The sequence below is a fragment of the Pseudophryne corroboree genome, chromosome 6, assembly GCF_028390025.1.
Source record: "Pseudophryne corroboree isolate aPseCor3 chromosome 6, aPseCor3.hap2, whole genome shotgun sequence".
Classification (NCBI taxonomy): domain Eukaryota; kingdom Metazoa; phylum Chordata; class Amphibia; order Anura; family Myobatrachidae; genus Pseudophryne; species Pseudophryne corroboree.
The window spans coordinates 637,330,228-637,354,675 of NC_086449.1; the positions used below are offsets into that span (position 1 = coordinate 637,330,228).

A 24,448-nucleotide genomic window follows, 5' to 3' on the forward strand; every position below is an offset into this window, starting at 1 on the left:
CGTTTAGCAATATAGTGTCCCTGTCTAGGGTGTCAATGTTTTCTGACAGGGAACCTGACCATGCAGCTGCAGCACTGCACATCCATGCAGAGGCAATAGCTCGTCTCAGTATAATACCAGTGTGTGTATATATAGCTTTCTGGAGAGCCTCCTGCTTTCTGTCAGCAGGTTCCTTTAGGGCGGCCGTATCCTGGGACGGCAGTGCCACCTTTTTTGATAAGCGCGTAAGTGCTTTATCCACCCTAGGGGGTGTTTCCCAACGTGACCTATCCTCTGGCGGGAAAGGGTACGCCATTAGTAATTTTTTTGAAATTACCAATTTTTTATCGGGGGAAACCCACGCTAGTTCACACACTTCATTCAATTCTTCAGAAGGGGGAAAAACTACTGGTAGTTTTTTCTCCCCAAACATAATACCCTTTTTTGTGGTACCTGGGGTCACCTCAGAAATGTGTAAAAATTTTTCATTGCCTCAATCATATAACGAGTGGCCCTATTGGACATTACATTAGTCTCTTCGACGTCGACACTGGTATCAGTATCCGTGTCGACATCTGTGTCTGCCATCTGAGGCAGCGGGCGTTTTAGAGCCCCTGATGACTTTTGAGACGTCTGGGCAGGCACGGGCTGAGAAGCCGGCCGCCCCGCATTTGGCATGTCGTCAAATTTTTTATGTAAGGAGTCGACACTTTCGCGTAATTCCTTCCACAAGTCCATCCACTCCGGTGTCTGCCCCGCAGGGGGTGACAAAACATTTATAGGCACCTGCTCCTCCTCCACATAAGTCTCCTCATCAAACATGTCGACACAGCCGTACCGACACACCGCACACACACACGGAATGCTCTGACAGAAGACAGGACCCCACAAAGCCCTTTGGGGAGACAGAGAGAGAGTATGCCAGCACACACCAGAGCGCTATATAAATCAGGGATTAACTAAATTATATCCCCTTATAGCTGCTATATGTATATTGCGCCTAAATTTAGTGCCCCCCCTCTCTTTTTTACCCTTTTCTGTAGTGTAGACTGCAGGGGAGAGCCAGGGAGCTTCCTTCCAGCGGAGCTGTGAGGGAGAAATGGCGCCAGTGTGCTGAGGGAGATAGCTCCGCCCCTTTTTCGGCTGACTTTTCTCCCGCTTTTTTATGGATTCTGGGAGGGGTATTTATCACATATATAGCCTCTGGGGCTATATATTGTGATATATTTGCCAGCCAAGGTGTATTTATTGCTTCTCAGGGCGCCCCCCCCCCAGCGCCCTGCACCCTCAGTGACCGGAGTGTGAAGTGTGTATGAGGAGCAATGGCGCACAGCTGCAGTGCTGTGCGCTACCTTGGTGAAGACTGATGTCTTCTGCCGCCGATTTTCCGGATTCTTCTTGCTTCTGGCTCTGTATCTGTGTCTGCCATCTGAGGTAGCGGGCGTTTTTGAGCCCCTGATGGCTTTTGAGACGCCTGGGCAGGCACGGACTGAGAAGCCGGCTGTCCCGCATCTGCTATGTCATCAAACCTCTTATGTAAGGAGTTGACACTGTCACGTAATTCCTTCCACATATCCATCCACACAGGTGTCGACCCCGCAGGGGGTGACATCACATTTATCGGTACCTGCTCCGCCTCCACATAAGCCTCCTCATCAAACATGTCGACACAGCCGTACCGACACTCCGCACACACACAGGGAATGCTCTGACTGAGGACAGGACCCCACAAAGTCCTTTGGGGAGACAGAGAGAGTATGCCAGCACACACCACAGCGCTATAAATCACAGGGATGTACACTATAATGAGTGATTTTACCCTATAGCAGCTATATATATAGTATTTGCGCCTAAATTTAGTGCCCCCCCTCTCTTTTTTACCCTATTGAGCCTGGAAACTGCAGGGGAGAGCCTGGGGAGCGTCCTTCCAGCGGAGCTGTGAGAGGAAATGGCGCCAGTGTGCTGAGGGAGATAGCCCCGCCCCCTTCACGGCGGACTTCTCCCGCTTTTTTTATGGATATATGGCAGGGGATTCTACACATATATAGTCTTAATGACTATATTATGTGTATTTTTTTGCCAATGTAAGGTAATCTTATTTCAGCCCAGGGCGCCCCCCCCCCCCCCCCCCAGCGCCCTGCACCCATCAGTGACCGGAGTGTGAGGTGTGCATGGGGAGCAATGGCGCACAGCTGCAGTGCTGTGCGCTACCTTAATGAAGACCGGAGTCTTCAGCCGCCGATTTCCTGGACGTTCTTCTTGCTTCTGGCTCTGCAAGGGGGACGGCGGCGCGGCTCCGGGACCGGACGACCGAGGCTGGGCCTGTGTTCGATCCCTCTGGAGCTAATGGTGTCCAGTAGCCTAGAAGCCCAAGCTAGCTGCAAGCAGGTAGGTTCGCTTCTCTCCCCTAAGTCCCTCGTAGCAGTGAGTCAGCAGATCTCACTGAAAATAAAAAACCTAAATATACTTTCTTTTCTAGAAGCTCAGGAGAGCCCCTAGTGTGCATCCAGCTCGAGCCGGGCACAGATTCTAACTGGGGTCTAGAGGAGGGGCATAGAGGGAGGAGCCACTGCACACCAGGTAGTCCTGATTCTTTCTTAAGAGTGCCCAGTCTCCTTCGGAGCCCGCTATTCCCCATGGTCCTTACGGAGTTCCCAGCATCCACTAGGACGTCAGAGAAATACGTATTAGAGTATATCTTGTGAATATCCTATATTATTATAAAACCTGACGCACCAAGCACCCTCAGGTTATAGAATATAGGGGTAGCAAGTTGAGTGAGAGACACTAAATGGAAATCACTCAGCAAGCAAATGCACACACATATAGTCACAGTTATACAATGCAGAGGTTATTACCAACAATACTGCACTGGACCAGCTTATATATATATATAGCTTTGTAATCAATAGATATAACACTGCACAGTAGGAACTGGATGTATATCACAGGGTACTTGTACCAGAGAACCCTGACTAAATGCACTCTTTCTTAACTAATACTGTCTAATTGACATGTAGAATACTTAAGTGTCATGTAAAGTCACAGCGCTGACAACCAGGCGGCTTTACAAAGGAGGATTTGCCCAAGCCGTCCCAGGAACAGTGTAGCTGAGAGAAATGGCGCCCAAACACTGACAGGGAGTGAGGGAGAGACAGATATGCAGCCCCAGGGTGGGAACATTTACTGGAAATGGCGCTCTGGGGCTGGGGGAGGGGCTTCAGGTCTAAACCTTATCCCCCTGCTGGCAAAACCACCTGGTACAGCGGGCTACATATAAAAAGCTTTTAAGAGAAAACCTGACCTGCACCCATGCCCTGGTGATCTAGTGGGATCGCCTGTACTGCCACAGTGTCCACCGCCAGCGCGCGCGGCCCGCCTCCCACCGGATCACGATACAGCACGGGTCCCGCGAGCGGGACCCACTCACCACCTCCTGAAGCGCGGCCACGCGTTCCCGGAGAGCCCCAGTCGTGTGTGCCTGACCAGAAGAAAACCGGAGCCTCCTGCTGTAGCTACCCGGCAACCAGGGCGCGGGAGTGTACAGCGCCGCTGGGGAGAGATGGAGCTGCAGCAGTGAATGTCACTAGACATGTACACACTGCTGCAGCCCTTGAAGTCTTCACTTTTCTTCTAAAAAAGCTCTTCTTAGGGCTGCCCAGAGCACCCCTCTGTTATGTGCCTGCTATCTGCGGCACCAACTACAAAACTGAGCTCCTGTGCAGGGAGGCAGGGTTATAAAGGAGGCGGCACTATGCATCTTGGGAACAGTCAAAACTTTTGAGCCTGTTGGTGCCTCGGATCAAGATCCTACTCTACACCCCTATGTCTATCCTTGTGGAGCCCAGTGTACCCCGCAGCAGAAATAGCAATATTCCCCAACTGTTCCAAGACTGGGCACCTCCTTAAATACAATATCACCATTTGCTGCTAAAGTATAATTTAACCAAATACATAAATGTATTTTTCTAAAAGAGCTACCTGGATCTGCTGGAAGATGGCAGGACAGAAGTTGGGTGAGTTCTGTAGGAAGAGCAGGAATTTCTATTATAACTGCAGCAGAGAAGATTGCAAAAGTATATTGCTTGCAGTCGGCTTCCTGGCATAGGTACATCATTTATAAATGCCAGGGACCACCAGTTATTTTTCAGCATTATATCTTTTAAATTTGCCAATTTTTTGGTCATTTATTTACATGCAATTGGCTAAACAATGAATCACAATTTATGGATACGTTTATATATTTGATTTGACATACTTTGCAGAAAACAAGAGAAGTGACCCTTTCACCACAATCAGCCAACAGGGAGAGTATTATTAGTATTATATTATTATTTATGATATCTGCTAAGAAACAGGAGCTGATGAATCTACCTGCTGTTACTTTGCAAGGGGAAACTCCATGGTAGGTCATTTTGCAAAGGGTGCAAAAAGCGTAATGGCAACTGGAACAAATCCCCATTGTCCCCCCTGGTTCCTGCATTACTGGTGTCTGACAGCTGGGACGGGGGCAGTAAACGACATCGGCCATCAGATCCAAGCTAGACTGCAAGAGGAGGCGGTCATAACGGCTGAAGAGCTCCTCCCCTACAAGGTCCTTCACCTGGAAGCACACATTGACAGGACATTACACTTTTAAATATTCAGAAATACATAACAAGTCAATACAGGTTGAGTATCCCTTATCCAAAATCCCACATTTTTGGGTCCCCTAAAGAGATAGTGACATAAATATTATACATATTAGATATATTATTTATAAATATACATATTTAAAGATTTTTATATATATATATATATATATATATATATATATATATATATATATTATGTCATTATCTCAGTAGAGGACACAAAAATTTGGAATTTTGGATAAGGGATACTCAACCTGTACAATATTGCTAGCTCTACATAGTACTTAAGAACTGTTCCAAATGTTTATTGCTAATGCCACAAACATATATAAGTAATAGCTAAATAACAGCGTTGTGTATTATTATACATCAAATAAAAGTGTTAAGGACTTACTGATTATTTGATACCTGCATGTATAAAAGGCATGTTGCCTCTACATCTGCTCTGTGCCTTCCACAAGATTGGATATTTCAACAAATATTGTTGGTATTCTTGACTCCATGATCAATAACTATCAACAGCATCTGCTTTAGAGCACTAAGTTGTGAGTATAATTATATTATCCCTACCCATTACTCTTCCTCTACTGCTTATTTAAAAATAAGTACAACAGGTTAATGTTACGCATTAGTCCTACTTATTACTTATTATACTTAAATAAATCTGAATAGTAATATGAAACGGGCATTGGGCATGCCACTAGCATTAAACATTTTGAATAAACACTAGTCTCATAGTATACTGGGCTTGTGTCAAGAAGTCACAGCATAATAATAAAAAAAAAGTGTTTTTAAAACAAAAAAACAAGGTGGTCTGTAACAGCCCACCCTGTGTGGAACTACAAGTCCCAGCATGAGGCCATACTGTGACTTAGAGGTTTATTTCTCCATATAGAGTACAAGTAAAGACTTATATGCTGTATTTTTTTTAATATAAATATATATCTATATTTATAGTAATAGATGTTATTTTCTGCATTCAGCAGCTTAATTTGCCTCATGCAGTAGCTTCCCACAGACAGTAATGACAGGTTACTCTCCTGATACAGCACTGTATTTCCCTATGCACAGCAGTGACAGGTGTATCTCACAGAGGGGGTCATTCCGACCCGATCGCTCGCTGCAGTTTGTCGCAGCGCAGCGATCGACTCGGAACTGCGCATGCGCCGGTGCCGCAGTGCGCACGCGCATGGCAGCTTTTGTAACCTAGCAATCGCCTCTGAGACAGAGGCGGTCGCTAGGCGGGAGGGGTCTGAATGGCGGCGTTAAGCCGCCGTTTAGGGCGAGCGGTCCGGCCAATGCAGGCGTGGCTGGACCGTTGGGGGGGGCAGGCCACTGCGGCCTGCGGGAGCGACAAGCAACTCCTCAAATACACAGGCATCACCTCTGTGCGATGCTTTTGTATTTGTGCGGGGGGACCGGCACTGACATGCGGGGCGGGCTAGCCCTGTGCTGGGCGTCCCCCCGCATGTTTGAGTTTACGATCGTAGCTGTGCTAAATTTAGCACAGCTACGATCAACTCGGAATGACCCCCATAGATGGCAGTAGAGGAGGTGAATCCTATGGCTTACCTGTGCTGGTGTCGCAACAGATGTGCACTTTGGCTCAGGGCAGTTTAGTGCATGGACCTGTCCATCTCTTATCTGGATTTCAAAGTAATCTTTGAGGCAGAGGTTGCAGTAGACATGCTGACAGTCCTTAAAGTGTGTGCACTCACTGCCCAGCTTCTCTGAGAAGCAGATATTGCACAAGAATAGTTTGCTATTAAAGCACTTCTTCTGCTGAGCTTCATTGAAGTCCAAGATGTATTTGACCAAGTCAGACACTGACTGCACGTCCTGAATGGCTCTTTTGTCACAGGAGCCTCTTTCTGGTGTGACTGAGGCACTGCAGGTATACATCTTTCCAGGCGCTTGCATCCAGCTCTGGGAACCATTACTGCATACTTGAATTTCATATGGTGATTTTATACTCAAGTACTCAAGTGTCTCCTCCTTCAGAAACTGCATCCAGGCAAACAACACAACATATCCTCTATTCTCCTCCCACAGCTCATCTAAGTGCTGGCACAGGAGACTAAGCTGAAACGTTAAACAGAGAATGTTTATTAAATGAATGAAAAGAACAATATCATGAAAGACAATGGGTGAACAGGTGGGTTACATAAAACAGGTGTGGCAAATAATGACCTTAAGTAGATTAGCTACAATATTAAGGACCTAATTCGGAATCGTACGCAGCAGCGCCTTCTGACGGTCACTCATCTGTGAGATTATGCAAATGGCCTGCAAACTCCTTCCCTAGTGTGCACTCACGCGGCTGAGTATGCCAGGACTGAGACATGCACGCTGTAATATCGATCTGTGCTTTTTTATAACCACCACTGGTCGCACCTTCAAAAATTGCACCAGCCCAATGGCAGCTGCAGTTTCTCTGTCTGATCACGGCCTGCTATGCCACCGGGAACACAGCCGCTTGCACTGACATGCCCACTGCATTCCCATAATACACCTAAGGAATGGCTCATGTTTGCCTGCACTAATAGCCACCCCCAGTCACGGCCCAGGAATGTCCATCACTTTTCCGCCACCTTTCTGATACCATCTGAATGGATTGCACCAGCACCTTAGCACGTACACGCTGTGTAAGCTACTTGAACATCGGCATTGTGTGTGCGGACAGTGTGCGACTCAGGAACTTTGTCTATATTCCAGCACAATAATCCTGGCTCTTCTATGCGACCGAATGATCTATTCTTCATTACTGATGAAAGTCTGCCAGCCTGCAATCATCACCATTTATTTAAATAATGAATGTATCCCCTTTACCAGTAAATCTTTTACAAGTGCCCCGTGCTGTGGCAATGCTTACCCTGCATCATCTCATATCTACTGCTGACAAGAGACCCAGTCTAATTACATTTAGATATTCTATTCATCAAGTGTCAGAAGCAGAGGAAGCCCTTACCCAGACAATCACACAATATAATTGCTAACTGACTATCCATACTTAAGCTGGCTACATACTGTACAATAATCGGGCTAAACAGCCAGTACTCGGCTGCTGAACTGATTATTGTCCAGTGGATACACACATGCCGATGCTCATTCCAAAACCCATTGGATCTGCTCTTCATATCAGTAGTGCTGCACACATTCATTGGACCAATATGGGTCTATATCTTGCAGCGAATGTAGTGTGTACAGTATGTGATCGGGCCAATCTAAAGCATTTAAAAATGGCACCTTAACGATCCTTAAGGCCAGTATTCACGGGCAGATCTAGGGAGAGATCTCTTCCCCCGCTCAGCACAGAGCGATGTGTGCTGAGCGTGCGGGGGGAGCAGGGGGGGGGGGGGGGGGGGAGGGGGGAGGGCTGCGCATCGCTATCGCAGTGAGGGGTACACACGGAGTGATCGCTGCTTAAAATCTAAGCAATCTGACTAGATAAACAAAATAAAGTTCTATATAGAAAAGCTCTAATTGCACATCTAATACGGGGTGATAACTGTATAAGACCATTGTTAAAAAGTGATAAACTGTGATTTCTGTTTTCTTTCTGACAAGCATAAAATAATAGATTTGTGGTTTCATATTACGTGGTAATAGACACAAATGTTTGGTGAACCTTATCATGTTCTACACACATGACTAATTAGATAAAGGACCCAAGGTTTTTTTTTCTTCGATCTGAAACTATCATATGAACATCCGCCCTTCATTGTACACACTACTCAGTCCCTAAAGGGGGGTACTCACGGAGCGATCGCTGCTTAAAGTTGGTAGTTTCTGTTGTCATTATGATTTAAAAAGAGTAAACACAGTTGTTTGACAATAAATGGCTTCACCCAACCACTAACCATGAGTGAAAGAAAAGTTTGTGAGTTATCATTCATATTCTCTGACAAATGGCCAGAAAATCACAAATTCTGCTAGGGTATGTAAACTTATGAGCACAACTGTAGAATATCCTGTTATATAAATGATGTAATATAAAAACATCTAATATAGATGAGTACCCCCTTCTTTTAAACAATAAACATTTTTAAAACTTTCTCTCAGTGGCAGACTAAACCACTTTTAGTGAGGTTTGCAGCTTGAATAAATCCATCATGTAATGTATTAGATCAAAGATTACTTTTGTTCCAAATAAAGAAATAAGTTGCTGTACTTCTCAGTTTAGGTACAGAAAAAGATACTACAGAAACTCCTTATAGGAAGATCTCACTGGGCACACATGTAAACAAAGTAAATAATAGGATTTTAATTACCTACCGGTAAATCCTTTTCTCGTAGTCCATAAGGGATACTGGGGTCACTTAGTATGATGGGGTATAAATGAGGTCCAAAGGAGCCGATGCACTTTACATTTCTTCAACTGGGTGTGCTGGCTCCTTCCCTCTATGCCCCCTCCCACACCCAGTCTAGGTAAAACTGTGCCCGAAGGAGAATGGACAAACTTGAGAGAAGGAACATAACAAAGTGGTGAGATTCAAGCACCAGCACACCACAACATAAACCGGCCAGCAACAAAACAGCAACAGCTGAACAGGTAAACTTGTACATAAGAAAAACCTGCAGAAAAGTCAACGCACTGAAGCAGGCGACCAGTATCCCTTATGGACTACGAGAAAAGGATTTACCGGTAGGTAATTAAAATACTATTTTCTCCAGCATCCATAAGGGATACTGGGGTTACTTAGTACGATGGGGACGTCCCAAAGCTTCCAGAATGGGCGGGAACGTGCGGAGACATCTGCAGCACCGCCTGCCCAAACTGGGTATCCTCTTTGGCCAGCGTAACAAACCTGTAGCACTTTACAAAGGTGTTCTTCCCCGACCAGGTAGCAGCTCGGCATAGTTGCAAGGCCGAGACCCCACGGGAAGCCGCTCAGGAAGACCCCACCGATTTTGTAGAGTGGGCTTTCAGAGACTGCGGAACAGGTAAGGCTGCAGGCACATGGGCCTGTTGGATAGTCAGTCTAAGCCAATGAGCAATGGACTGCTTAGAAGCAGGGCAACCCTTCTTCTGCGTATCATAAGAGCACAAACAGGGAATCTGTCTTTCTGATCCGAGCCGTCCTCTTAATATAGATCTTCAAGGCTCGCACAGCATCCAATGCGTCCGGAGGAGCAGAAGTGCCAGAACTTGATGGGACCACTATAGGTTGGTTCAAGTTGAATGCAGAGACAACGTTCGGCAGGAACTGCTGCCTAGTCTGGAGTTCTGCTCTGTCTTCATAAAAGACCGAGGGGGTCATTCCGAGTTGTTCGCTCGTTGCCGATTTTCGCTATATTGCGATTAGTCGCTTACTGCACATGCGCAAGGTTCGCAGAGCGCATGCGCTTAGTTATTTTACACAAAAGTTAGGTATTTTACTCACGGCATAGCGAGGTTTTTTCATCGTTCTGGTGATCGTACTGTGATTGACAGGAAGTGGGTGTTTCTGGGCGGAAACTTGCCGTTTTCTGGGCGTGTGCGAAAAAACGCTGGCGTTTCTGGGAAAAACGCGGGAGTGTCTGAAGAAACGGGGGAGTGTCTGGGCGAACGCTGGGTGTGTTTGTGACGTTAAACCAGGAACGAAACTGACTGAACTGATCGCAATGGCTGAGTAAGTCTCGAGCTACTCAGAAACTGCTAAGAAATTTCTATTCGCAATTCTGCTAATCTTTCGTTCGCAATTCTGCTATGCTAAGATACACTCCCAGAGGGCGTCGGCTTAGCGTGTGCAATGCTGCTAAAAGCAGCTAGCGAGCGAACAACTCGGAATGAGGGCCCAAGTATGGACTTTTACACGACAAGGCCCCCAATTCAAAGACACGCCTAGCAGAAGCTAGGGCCAGTAACACCACGTAAAGGTACTTGTCTTCTACTGTCATCAACGGTTCAAACCAGGAGGACTGTAGAAAATCCAATACCACATTCAAATCTCAGGGTGCCGTTGGTGGCACAAAAGGAGGCTGTATGCGAAGTACTCCTTGCAAGAAGGTATGAAATTCTGGCAACACTGCTAACTTATTCTGGAATAAAACAGAGAGGGACGAAATTTGGACCTTAAGGGAGCCCAGACGTAGGCTCATATCCACTCCAGCCTGCAGGAAACGCAAGAAGCATCCCAGGTGAAAATCCGCAGAAGGATATGTGCGCTCCTCGCACCAAGAGACATATCTCCTCCAGATATGATGGTAGTGTCTTGACGTCACAGGCTTCCTGGCCTGAACCATGGTTTTAATAATCTTTCTGGAAAGGCCTTTGCGAGCCTGGATGTTCCGCTCAACCGCCATGCCGTCAAACGAAGCCGCCGTAAGTCCTGGAAGATGAACGGGCCTTGCTGAAGAAGGTCTCTTGTCATTGGTAGAGAATGGCTCTTGAACCTCATCCCCAGCTGCTTCACTAACTTGGGAGAACTGGCTACATTGTTCACATGAGAGGGAACCAGCCACAGAGGGGGAGAATCTGGTATTACATACCATGCATAATTGGTGTTTTACCATGTTTATAGGAGACAAAAACACTCACACACAACCACACAGACAAGTATAGAGCAAGCCTGCCCAGACTGGAATGTGAGTAGGAGATCCAGAGAGAAAAGGACCAGCACGCCAAGCCTAGCAGACTCAGTAAGACTGCAGGCTGTATATTACACTGTGAGTTCGGTGTAAACACCGGAGTTTGTCCCTTTCAGAACTCTATTTTTATGTATACTAGCGGCTCTCCCCTTTACTAACATCTCTGTACCAATTTCCTGCGTATCTGGAGTGTACCTGGAGGAGCTGTGTGCCGTGCTGCTGCTGCTGGAAGCAGAGGAAGGCGCCAGGAAGCCACTGGTCCCGCTCTGAGTTAGCTCCGCCCCCGTAATGGCACTGGAGCTATGCATCTTTTTTATACTGGCAAATGTCTCCTGTGGTGGCAAACGTAGTAAAATTACCTGTTTGCACCAAACCGCTGGCCAGTCTACACAGGGGGCCAAGGGACGGGATCCGGTCTGAAGATCGACAGTATCTAGGTCGACAATGTTTTGGTCGACCACTATAGGTCGACAGTCACTAGGTCGACATGGATGGAAGGTCGACAGGGTTTCTAGGTCGACATGTGCTAGGTCGACAGGTCTAAAGGTCGACATGAGTTTTTCACATTTTTTTTCTTTTTTTGAATTTTTTCATACTTAACGATCCATGTGGACTACGATTGGAACGGTAATCTGTGCCGAGCGAAGCGGTAGCGGAGCGAAGGCACCATGCCCGAAGCATGGCGAGCGTAGCGAGCCATGCGAGGGGACGCGGTGCACTAATTTGGGATCCCAGTCACTCTCCGAAGAAAACGACGCCAAAAAAAATAAAAAATCCTCATGTCGACCTTTAGACCTGTCGACCTAGCACATGTCGACCTTTAGACCTGTCGACCTAGCACATGTCGACCTAGAAACCCTTTCGACCTTCCATCCATGTCGACCTAGTGACTGTCGACCTATAGTGGTCGACCTAAACATTGTCGACCTAGATACTGTCGATTTGATGAACCACACCCCAGGGAGGTTCCGTATGCCGCTCCTGCGATTTCGCCGCACAAAACTGAGGGACCCCCCTAGCAGTATGTACTCACCACCCTTCTCATTTTCAGGCTCAGGTTAGGGGTGTGCGGCGTGCTGTGGGTGCGCTAAGGCGCCGTGCCCACAGTAAAACCACCCTTCAATGGCGTAGGTATGCTGTCGCCCAAACAGCATACCGAAAAAAACAAACTTTTCAAAGAAACTAAACAAAAATCCTCTGGAGCTCCAGAGTGTGCATCCTCTCCCGAGGGCACATTTTTCTAAACTGGCTGTGGAAGGGGGCATAGAGGGGAGGAGCCAGCACACCCAGTTGAAGGAATTTAAAGTGCTCCTTAGGACCCCATGTATACCCCATCGTACTAAGTGACCCCAGCATCCCTTACAGATGCTAGAAAAAAGAAGCTGGCAAAATATAAATCTTTAAACATAAATATTTAACATGAAAGAAACTCCATATTGATATACAAATATAACGTTTTATAAGTAAATAAAACTTGGGAGCAGCGTTTACAAAGTATATAACATTTTCATAGACCACGTGCTGGCATTACACAGATTTCATACTGCAGAGAAAAAGATAGACTCCAAACTGCCGGAAATATGCAAAAACAGTTTCACATATGAACCAATGGCTAGATGGATGCTAGACAAAGGGAATCCCTTAAAACATACCACAAGAGCGTTATGGGGGAACCCTTCGATTTCTGCCGAACTACGTACAAGAGATCCCCCGCCACAGAGAGCAATCACATCACATTACACTACCGGACCAGGTGAAACTGGCAAGACAGCATGATAGAGGACAATAACAAGATAGAAGAAGCAGGAAACAGCTCCCAAGCAGAAGCTGCCAGGAAACAAATACGCTTATCAGTAAGCTACACTAAGTGGGATGCTGCTAACAGATAAGTGGATTTTGGTACTAATCAGATAAATCCTTTTCTTTGAATTCATAGGGGTCACTGGAGTACTCTTGGGATATGGATGGGGCGTTAGCAGGGACAGGCACATTTAAATATTTAAATTAGTAACCCTCCACCCCCTCCATACTCCCAAGATGCCTCAGTGTTTTTTTGCTGAGCCGAACAGGAGCGAAAGAGAGAATGAATAATGGAGAATTACATATAACATTGGGGCAGATGTATTAACCTGGAGAAGGCATAAGGGAGTGATAAACCAGTGATATGTGCAAGGTGATAAAGGCACCAGCCAATCAGCTCCATTATGTAAATTAACAGTTAGGATCTGATTGGCTGGTGCCTTTATCACCTTGCACATATCACTGGTTTATCACTTCCTTATGCCTTCTCCAGTTTAATAAATCTGCCCCATTATAACATAACGGACAACTGGAAAGTTGACACGTTAACAGATAATCACCGTAGCATTCAAACAAGCCAGTGATAATGTGTTACCATAAGACATACTGAACTTACCACAAAACAAGTGAAACTGCTCTGGGCGGGCGTCCAGTGACCCCTATGGATTCAAAGAAAATTATTTTTTTGTTAATTACCAAAATCCACCTCTCTTTTTCATCCACTAGGGGTCACTGGAGTACTCTTGGGATGTACCAAAGTTTCCCCCTTGAGCGGGAGAGCTGGTTGGCACCTATAACACTAGATGGCCAAAGCTAGATACTGAAGCCGCAAAAGTATCAAACTTGTAAAAGCACACAAACGTGTGCACTGATGACCATGTAGCTGCAAGGCAAACTTGTGTCGTGGAAGCCCCACGACCTGCTGCCCATGACGTTCCCACAGAACGCATGGAATGTGCTGAAATAGATGCAGGCGGTTGTAGACTAGCATGAAAGTAAGCTTGACGAATGGTCAGCTTAATCCATATAGCCAACGTCTGTTTGGAAGATGGCAACCCTATCTTGACTGCATCATAGAGAACAAACAATGTATCTGCTTTACGTACTGTTGAAGTTCGGGCTAAATAAATGCGAAGCGCGTGAACCACATCCAAAGAAGCTGGAGTTACTGAACCTTCTGAGAAAACTGGAACTACGATTGGTTGATTCATGTGAAAAGAGGATACTACCTACGATTGATTGGTTGATTCATGTATTAAGCAGGATTCGTTCGAAGTACCGCTCTGTCATCATGAAACACCAGATACGGTGGTTTGCATGACAACGCACATAATTCAGAAGCATGCCTTGACGAAGCTAAGGCTAGAAGAAAAACTGTTTTTCCAAGTCAGAAACTTAACATCCACTTGTTGTAAGGGTTCAAAAATTGAGGACTGCAAAAAGTCTAAAACTAGATTCAAGTCCTATGGAGCAGTAGGTATAAACGGAGGTTGAACTCTAAGGAACGTATGCACTGTTGGCAAAAGATCCAAATGGTGCTGAAAGAAAACGGACAAAGCAGAAACCTACACCTTTAGTGTCGCTAAACGTAGTGCTCCACCTAACCCCATCTGTAAAAATAGCAAAAGACGGGATAACTTTAAAGAAGATGTCGGAAACTTCAGGGATTCACACCAACCAATATAAGCTTGCCAAATCCTGTGATAATGAGCTGCTGTAACTGGCTTCCTAGAATGTAACATGGGGGGTCATTTCGAGTTGATCGCTCGTTGGCGATTTTTGCAGCGCAGTGATCAGGTGAAAAAACGGCATTTATGCGCATGCGTATGCCCCGCAATGCGCACGCGTGATATACGGGTACAAAGCCCTTTGTGGCTGTGCTCAGGTTTTAGCAAAGTTTTTCTTCGCACTGAAGGCCACAAGAAGATTGACAGGAAGGGGGCGTTTCTGGGTGTCAACTAACTATTTTCAGAGAGTGTTTGCAAAAACGCAGGTGTGTCTGAAAAAACGCAGGCGAGGCTGGGCGCTCGCTGGGCGGGTGTATGACGTCAAATCCGGACACGAATAGGCTGAAGTGATCGCAAGCGCTGAGTAGGTTCAGAGCTACTCTGAAACTGCACAAACTGTTTTTGCAGAGCTCGGCTGCACAAGCATTCACACTTCTGCTAAGCTAAAATACATCCCCAGTGGGCGGCGGCATACAGTTTGCACGGCTGCTAAAACTAGCTAGCGAGCGATCAATTCGGAATGACCCCCATGGTTGGTATAACTGACTCCGGAATGCTCTCTTGTCTTGAGAGCGGTTTGAACAGCCACCCAGTCAAACGCAGCCGCGCTAAATTGGGGAAACGGACCCTGTTGTAGAAGGTCTGGATGTAGCGGAAGTGGCCATGGATCGTCTGCGAGTAGACCGCAGAGATCCGAGAACCACGCTTTATGAGGCCAATGAGGCGCCACTAGTATGACGGTTGTGGACTCTCTTTTGATCCGCTTGATCAACCAAGGAAGCTGCGGAAATCGTGGAAATAGATACACAAGGCTGTATGGCCATGCTATTGAGAGAGCATTCACTGCCACTGCCTTTGGATCTCTTGTTCTGGACACATACTGGAGGTGTCTGATGATTTTGGCGAGATGCCATCAGATCCACCTGTGGGTAACCCCACTGCTGGACTAACATCTGGAACACTTCTGGGTACAAGGCCCATTCTCCTGGATAAAAAATACTGACGACTGAGATAATGTGCTTCCCAGTTGTCCACTCCCGGAATGAACACTTCTGATAATATCACTGGATATCACTTGTGTAGTCGTATGATATAACCTGTATGAGCAATCCACGTGAGGCACATCCTGCCCGCAGAGGAACCACCAGAGGCCCCCATTTGGGGTGCACTGTGTTAGATGCTGAGGGCAGGGTGTGCAATCAGTGGAAGCTCGGCCCAAATCAGAATTCGAGCAACTTCTCGCATGGCCATGCGATTTCGAGTTCCACCTTGTTTGTTGATGTATGCGAGTGCCGTCGCGTTGTCTGACTGAACCTGAAAAGTCTGAGACTGGAGTATGTGAACTGCCTGTCGCAGAGCGTTGTATGAGTTCCAGGACATTTATTGACAGTAATCTCACTTGGTCTGACCATAGACCCAGAAGATGACAATGTAGGACTACTGCTCCTCAACCCCTGAGACTTCCGTCCGTTGTCAGAATGATCTAATTCCAGACTCCGAAGATTTTGTATTTGGAGCCACCAGAGTAGTGATACTCTGGCCTTTGGAGACAACCGCACCAACTGATGAATTTGTAGATGAGAGCCTGACCACTGTGTGAGAAGATCTAGTTGAAAAGGACGTGAGTGAAATCTACCAAACTGGAGTGCTTCGAAAGATGCGACATCTTTCCTAACAGTCGAATGCACAAGTGCACTGAGACTATCCGAGATTTGAGCACTAACTGTACCAGATGAAGAATACTTTGTGCTTTCTCCTCTGGCAGCTAAATTCGTTGATCCACCGTATCCAGAATCATTCTTAGAAATTGAATCTTTTGAGACAGGACCAGGCTTGATTTTTTTAAGTTGACAATCCAATCGTGCTGAACTAGTACCTTGTACATCAGTAAGGCATTTTGAAGGAGTATTTATTGAGACGAAGCCTTGATGAGAAGGTCATGTAAGTACAGAACTATTATCACTCCCAGAGACCTGAGATGAGCAATCATCACAGACATCACTTTAGTGAATACCCGAGGCGCTGATGAGATGCCAAACGGTAGTGTTTGAAATTGATAATGGGTTTGTTGTACTGCAAACCTTAAGTTCGTATGATGAGGTGGCCAAATTGGAATGTGTAAGTACGCATCCTTGAGATCCAGCGAAATCATGAATTCCCAAGGTTCTAAACCTGCAATCACTGACCGCAGGGATTCCATCTTGAATCTGTAGTGACATACTGAGTGAGCCCCTTTAGGTTCAATATCGGTCTGACCGAGCCGTCCGGCTTAGGTACTACAAAAAGATTGGAATAAAACCCTTGACCTTGTTGGTGTACTGTTACCTGGATTAAAACTGCTGAATCTACTAAAAACTGAATAGTCGTCTGCAGAACTGCCTTCTTGTCTGCTGACACAGGCAGACCTGTCTTGAAAAACTACATTGGTGGTACACAATCGAACTCTATTTTGTAACCTTTGAACACTAAATTGCGGATCCACCCATCTGTGGTTGTCTGAAACTATGCCAAGTTAAACTTTTGAAGGCATGCTCCCACAACTGAAGATCCGAGATGGGCTGGAAGCCTGTCATGACACTGGTTTGTCAGCGGTCTTTGTGTCTTGACGACGGTTAGTGGTTTGTTGAAAACCACGTCCTCTACCTTATCTACTCTGTATGGTTGTACCTCGAGCACGGCCTCTTAAGGACTGAGGTCTGAAGGACTCGAATGCTGGTCCACAGAATTTCCGTTTCAGAACTGGTGCAAGCAACGCTAGGAAAACAGACTTTCCCCCAGTATCTTGAGAAATCCATTTGTCCACTTCAGAACCAAATAATAATAATAATAATAATTTTAATTATATAGCGCTCTTTCTCCAAACAGGACTCAAGGCGCTTTACATCAAAACAAGCATAATACAGAAGATTAATACAGCAATACACAGGCATAAAAATGAAAATCTAAAAGGCATAGAGTAATCATAATGCAGGGTTGGTGTAGGCATATTGGGTAATAACTTCCATGGGCTGTGTATTCCACCCTTACAGGGTACCAGGTGCGGCAGCCATCTTCGGCGCACAGCGTAGGATTACCCTGGGTGGAATAGTCCATCCCTAGAAGAGGTGACACAAAATGGGTGTGATTGCAGCATCCTAAAATTCAGAGTAGGGTACAAACAAAACTATCAGGTCCATGTATTTCCATCCCATCCACAAGCGTACCAGATGAGGCAACCATATTGGGTACGCTAGAGAGGTTAGACTGGGAGGTAAGCCATACATGGGCCCAATGCATACATGGGAGAACGAGCACTTGTGTAGTCGTATGATATAACCTGTATGAGCAATCCACGTGAGGCACATCCTGCCCGCAGAGGAACCACCAGAGGCCCCCATTTGGGGTGCACTGTGTTAGATGCTGAGGGCAGGGTGTGCAATCAGTGGAAGCACACCTCACAGGAATACCACACGGTAGGGTGGTAATATGCAGTAAAAGTGTTTTTTGTTTTTTTTAAGAAGAAAGCACATGATGAGATCATCTTTGCAGGTAAACAACGAAAGAAGGGAAATTATCCTGGTCTAATTGGAGCAGTACGGTGGGGGGTAAGAGAATGTGGGGAGCACACTCAAATCTGAGGAAAATAATCATGCTGAGCCAGGCTTTGGTGCTCTCCCCACCAGTGCTCCCTGCTCACTTGAGGGGTAAGCCTGTAAGGAACTGCTGATGTTCTCTGCCAGAGGGTTAGTGGGTGTAGTCCTGGTGATTTCATAGCAGAGGTTTGGTGAGTCCACATAATGTTCTGGATTTCTTTCTTGATGTTGTTCAATGTTTGTTCAACTGTTTTTTTAACTGTTACTTTTCAAAACGCTTAGAGATAGGAACGCTTTGAGTACTGGAACGCACAGCTAACACGCACAGCTGTGCATGGCTGAAGCTACAGATATACTATGGTACATTGACACAACTACAGCTGAGACAAATGTCCCACTAATCAAAGGGGTTAGATTACACAGTGTTTGACTAAGCAAACACCAACCCAGTCTGCCCTCATTAAAAATGCAGCACTAACCAAAATTTGAAACACAGGTAATTTAAATTACAAACAAAACCAGAAATCACATAACTATCTTACAAATGATTTGAACATACATTGAGTACAGAGATGTTTTGTAGAGGTTCAGATTGCTATAGGCAGATTACAGTGTGCGATTTGAACATACATTGAGTACAGAGATGTTTAGAGGTTCAGATTGCTATAGGCAGATTACAGTGTGAGATTTGAACATACATTGAGTACAGAGATGTTTTGTAGAGGGTCAGATTGCTATAGGCAGATTACAGTGTGAGATTTGAACATACATTGAGTACAGAGATGTTTTGTAGAGGTTCAGATTGCTATAGGCAGATTACAGTGTGAGATTTGAACATACATTGAGTACAGAGATGTTCTGTAGAGGTTCAGATTGCTATAGGCAGATTACAGTGTGAGATTTGAACATACCTGAGGATGAGAAGAAAAATAAGAATTTACTCACCGGTAATTCTATTTCTCGTAGTCCGTAGTGGATGCTGGGTACTCCGTAAGGACCATGGGGAATAGACGGGCTCTGCAGGAAACTGGGCACTCTAAAAGAAAGATTAGGTACTATCTGGTGTGCACTGGCTCCTCCCACTATGCCCCTCCTCCAGACCTCAGTTAGGGAAACTGTGCCCGGAAGAGCTGACACTACAAGGAAAGGATTTGGAATCCAGGGTAAGACTCATACCAGCCACACCAATCACACCGTACAACTCGTGATAACTATACCCAGTTAACAGTATGAATAACAACTGAGCCTCACTGAACAGATGGCTCATAACAATAACCCTTTAGTTAAGCAATAACTAGATACAAGTATTGCAGAAAATCCGCACTTGGGACGGGCTCCCAGCATCCACTACGGACTACGAGAAATAGAATTACCGGTGAGTAAATTCTTATTTTCTCTGACGTCCTAGTGGATGCTGGGTACTCCGTAAGGACCATGGGGATTATACCAAAGCTCCCAAACGGGCGGGAGAGTGCGGATGACTCTGCAGCACCGCATGAGCAAACTCAAGGTCCTCCTCAGCCATGGTATCAAACTTGTAGATTTTTTTAAACGTGTTTGACCCCGACCAGGTAGCAGCTCGGCAAAGTTGTAATGCCGAGACCCCTTGGGCAGCCGCCCAAGAAGAGCCCCCTTCCTCGTGGAATGGGCTTTTACGGATTTAGGATGCGGCAGTCCAGCCGCAGAATGTGCAAGTTGAATCATGCTACAGATCCAGCGAGCAATAGTCTGCTTAGAAGCAGGAGCACCCAGCTTGTTGGGTGCATGCAGGATAAAATAAGATTTTACTTACCGATAAATCTATTTCTCGTAGTCCGTAGTGGATGCTGGGACTCCGTAAGGACCATGGGGAATAGCGGCTCCGCAGGAGACAGGCACAAAATAAAAGCTTGAGATATCAGGTGGTGTGCACTGGCTCCTCCCCCTATGACCCTCCTCCAAGCCAGTTAGGATACTGTGCCCGGACGAGCGTACATAATAAGGAAGGATATTGAATCCCGGGTAAGACTCATACCAGCCACACCAATCACACCGTACAACTCGTGATCTGAACCCAGTTAACAGTATGATAAATTTAAAGGAGCCTCTGAAAAGATGGCTCAACAATAATAACCCGAATTTTTTGTAACAATAACTATATACAAGTATTGCAGACAATCCGCACTAGGGATGGGCGCCCAGCATCCACTACGGACTACGAGAAATAGATTTATCGGTAAGTAAAATCTTATTTTCTCTAACGTCCTAAGTGGATGCTGGGACTCCGTAAGGACCATGGGGATTATACCAAAGCTCCCAAACGGGCGGGAGAGTGCGGATGACTCTGCAGCACCGAATGAGAGAACTCCAGGTCCTCCTCAGCCAGGGTATCAAATTTGTAGAATTTAGCAAACGTGTTTGCCCCTGACCAAGTAGCTGCTCGGCAAAGTTGTAAAGCCGAGACCCCTCGGGCAGCCGCCCAAGATGAGCCCACTTTCCTTGTGGAATGGGCTTTTACTGATTTTGGCTGTGGCAATCCTGCCACGGAATGTGCAAGCTGAATTGTACTACAAATCCAACGAGCAATCGTCTGCTTTGAAGCAGGAGCACCCAGCTTGTTGGGTGCATACAGGATAAACAGCGAGTCAGTTTTCCTGACTCCAGCCGTCCTGGAAACATATATTTTCAAGGCCCTGACAACGTCCAGCAACTTAGAGTCCTCTAAGTCCCTAGTAGCCACAGGTACCACAATAGGTTGGTTCATGTGAAATTCAGAAACCACCTTAGGTAGAAATTGAGGACGAGTCCTCAATTCCGCCCTGTCAGAATGAAAATTTAGGTAAGGGCTTTTACATGATAAAGCCGCCAATTCTGACACACGCCTAGCTGAAGCCAAGGCCAACAGCATCGACACCTTCCACGTGAGATATTTTAAATCTACCGTAGACAATGGTTCAAACCAGTGTGATTTTAGAAATCTCAACACAACATTGAGATCCCAAGGTGCCACTGGAGGCACAAAAGGAGGCTGTATGTGCAGCACCCCTTTCACAAATGTCTGAACTTCAGGTACTGAAGCCAGTTCTTTCTGGAAGAATATCGACAGGGCCGAAATTTGAACCTTAATGGACCCTAATTTTAGGCCCATAGACAGTCCTGTTTGCAGGAAATGCAAGAAACGACCCAGTTGAAATTCCTGTGTAGGGGCCTTCTTGGCCTCACACCACGCAACATATTTACGCCAAATGCGGTGATAATGTTTTGCGGTTACTTCCTTTCTGGCTTTTACCAGAGTAGGGATGACTTCTTCTGGAATGCCCTTGTCCTTCAGGATCCGGCGTTCAACCGCCATGCCGTCAAACGCAGCCGCGGTAAGTCTTGGAACAGACAAGGCCCCTGCAGTAGCAGGTCCTGTCTTAGAGGTAGAGGCCACGGTTCGTCCGTGAGCATCTCTTGAAGTTCCGGGTACCAAGACCTTCTTGGCCAATCCGGAACCACGAGTATAGTTCTTACTCCTCTCCTTCTTATGATTCTCAATACTTTCGGTATGAGGGGCAGAGGAGGGAATACATACACTGACTGGTACACCCACGGCGTTACCAGAGCGTCCACTGCTATTGCCTGAGGGTCCCTTGACCTGGCGCAATATCTGTCCAGTTTTTTGTTTAGACGTGACGCCATCATGTCCACCTTTGGTCTTTCCCAACGGTTTACAATTTGGTGGAAGACTTCTGGGTGAAGTCCCCACTCTCCCGGGTGAAGGTCGTGTCTGCTGAGGAAGTCTGCTTCCCAGTTGTCCACTCCCGGAATGAACACTGCTGACAGTGCTATCACATGATTTTCCGCCCAGCGAAGAATCCTTGCAGTTTCTGCCATTGCCCCCCTGCTTCTCGTGCCGCCCTGTCTGTTTATGTGGGCGACTGACGTGATGTTGTCCGACTGGATCAACACCGCCTGACCCTGAAGCAGAGGTTTTGCTTGAATTAAGGCATTGTAAATGGCCCCTAGTTCTAGAATGTTTATATGAAGAGATGTTTCCATGCTTGACCACAAGCCCTGGAAATTCCTTCCCTGTGTGACTGCTCCCCAGCCTCTCAGGCTGGCATCCGTGGTTACCAGGATCCAATCCTGAATGCCAAATCTGCGGCCCTCTAGTAGATGAGCCCTCTGAAGCCACCACAGGAGAGACACCCTTGTCCTTGGCGACAGGGTTATCCGTTGATGCATCTGAAGATGCGATCCGGACCATTTTCCCAGTAGATCCCACTGAAAAGTTCTTGCATGGAATCTTCCGAATGGAATCGCTTCGTAAGAAGCCACCATTTTTCCCAGGACCCTTGTGCACTGATGCACTGAGACCTGTCCTGGTTTTAGGAGGTTCCTGACTAGCTCGGATAACTCCCTGGCCTTCTCCTCCGGGAGAAACACCTTCTTCTGGACTGTGTCCAGAATCATTCCTAAGAACAGTAGACGTGTCGTTGGAATCAGCTGCGATTTTGGAATATTTAGAATCCATCCGTGCTGACTTAGCACTACCTGAGATAGTGCCACTCCGACTTCTAACTGTTCCTTGGTTCTTGCCCTTATCAGGAGATCGTCCAAGTAAGGGATAATTAAGATGCCTTTTCTTCGTAGAAGAATCATCATTTCGGCCATTACCTTGGTAAAGACCCGAGGCGCCGTGGACAATCCAAACGGCAGCGTCTGAAACTGATAATGACAGTTTTGTACTACAAACCTGAGGTACCCTTGGTGAGAAGGATATATTGGGACGTGGAGATAAGCATCCTTGATGTCCAGCGACACCATATAGTCCCCCTCTTCCAGGTTCGCTATCACCGCTCTGAGTGACTCCATCTTGAATTTGAACCTTTTTATGTAAGTGTTCAAAGATTTTAGATTTAATATTGGTCTCACCGAGCCGTCCGGCTTCGGTACCACAAATAGTGTGGAATAATACCCCTTCCCCTGTTGTAAGAGGGGTACCTTGATTATCACCTGCTGGGAGTACAGCTTGTGAATGGCTTCCAGAACTGCCTCCCTGTCGGAGGGAGACTTTGGTAAAGCAGACTTCAGGAACAGATGAGGAGGAAACGCCTCGAATTCCAGTTTGTACCCCTGTGATACTACCTGTAGAATCCAGGGATCCACTTGCGAGTGAGCCCACTGCGCGTTGAAATTCTTGAGACGGGCCCCCACCGTACTTGTAAAGCCCCAGCGTCATGCTGAAGACTTGGCAGAAGCAGGGGAGGGCCTCTGCTCCTGGGAAGCGGCTGCATGGTGCTGCCTTTTTCCTCTTCCTCTGCCCTTGGGCAGAAAAGAGTGACCTTTTGCTCGCTTGTACTTATGGGAACGAAAGGACTGAGTTTGAAAAGACTGTGTCTTTTTCTGTTGATGTGAAGTAACCTGGGGTAAAAAGGTGGATTTTCCAGCCGTTGCCGTGGCCACCAGGTCTGTTAGACCAGCCCCAAATAACTCCTCCCCCTTATACGGCAATACTTCCATGTGCCGTTTGGAATCTGCGTCCCCTGACCACTGTCTGGTCCATAATGCTCTTCTGGCAGAGATGGACATTGCGCTTACTCTTGATGCCAGGGTACAAATATCCCTCTGCGCATAACGCATATATAGCAATGCATCCTTTAAATGTTCTATAGTTAACAGAATATTGTCCCTATCCAGGGTATCAATATTTTCAGTCAGGGAATCCGCCCATGCGACTCCAGCACTGCACATCCAGGCTGATGCGATTGCTGGTCGCAGTATAACACCAGTATGTGTGTATATACTTTTCAGGATATTTTCCAGCCTCCTATCAGCTGGTTCTTTGAGGGTGGCCGTATCAGGGGACGGTAACGCTACTTGTTTAGATAAACGTGTGAGCGCCTTATCTACCCTAGGGGGTGTTTCCCACCGTGCCCTAACCTCTGGCGGGAAAGGGTATAGTGCTAATAACTTATTAGAAATTAGCTGTTTTTTATCGGGGGAAACCCACGCTTTATCACACACCTCATTTATTTCCTCAGACTCAGGAAAAACTATTGGCAGTTTTTTCACACCCCACATAATACCCGCCTTTGAGGTATTTGTAGTGTCAGAAAGGTTCAATGCCTCTTTCATTGCCGTGATCATGTAACGTGTGGCCCTACTGGACATTACGTTTGTCTCGTCACCGTCGACACTAGAT

At 46.4% G+C, this 24,448-nt stretch overlaps 1 protein-coding gene across 5 annotated transcripts in view; it reads right to left on the reverse strand.

Moving 5' to 3' along the window:
- The window catches only part of RNF14 (ring finger protein 14), a 161,753-nt gene that overhangs the window by 68,364 nt on the left and 68,941 nt on the right, over positions 1-24,448 (reverse strand). For 3 of the 5 annotated variants that reach the window (XM_063928148.1, XM_063928147.1, XM_063928149.1), the window contains exons 4-6: positions 6,186-6,695; positions 4,354-4,582; positions 3,961-4,002 (exon numbers count right to left, since the gene is read on the reverse strand). In XM_063928148.1, the coding sequence (XP_063784218.1) occupies positions 3,961-4,002; positions 4,354-4,582; positions 6,186-6,695 (781 nt within the window). The remainder of the gene's footprint in view (positions 1-3,960; positions 4,003-4,353; positions 4,583-6,185; positions 6,696-24,448) is intronic. The other 2 variants (XM_063928151.1, XM_063928150.1) reach the window with 1 other exon arrangement.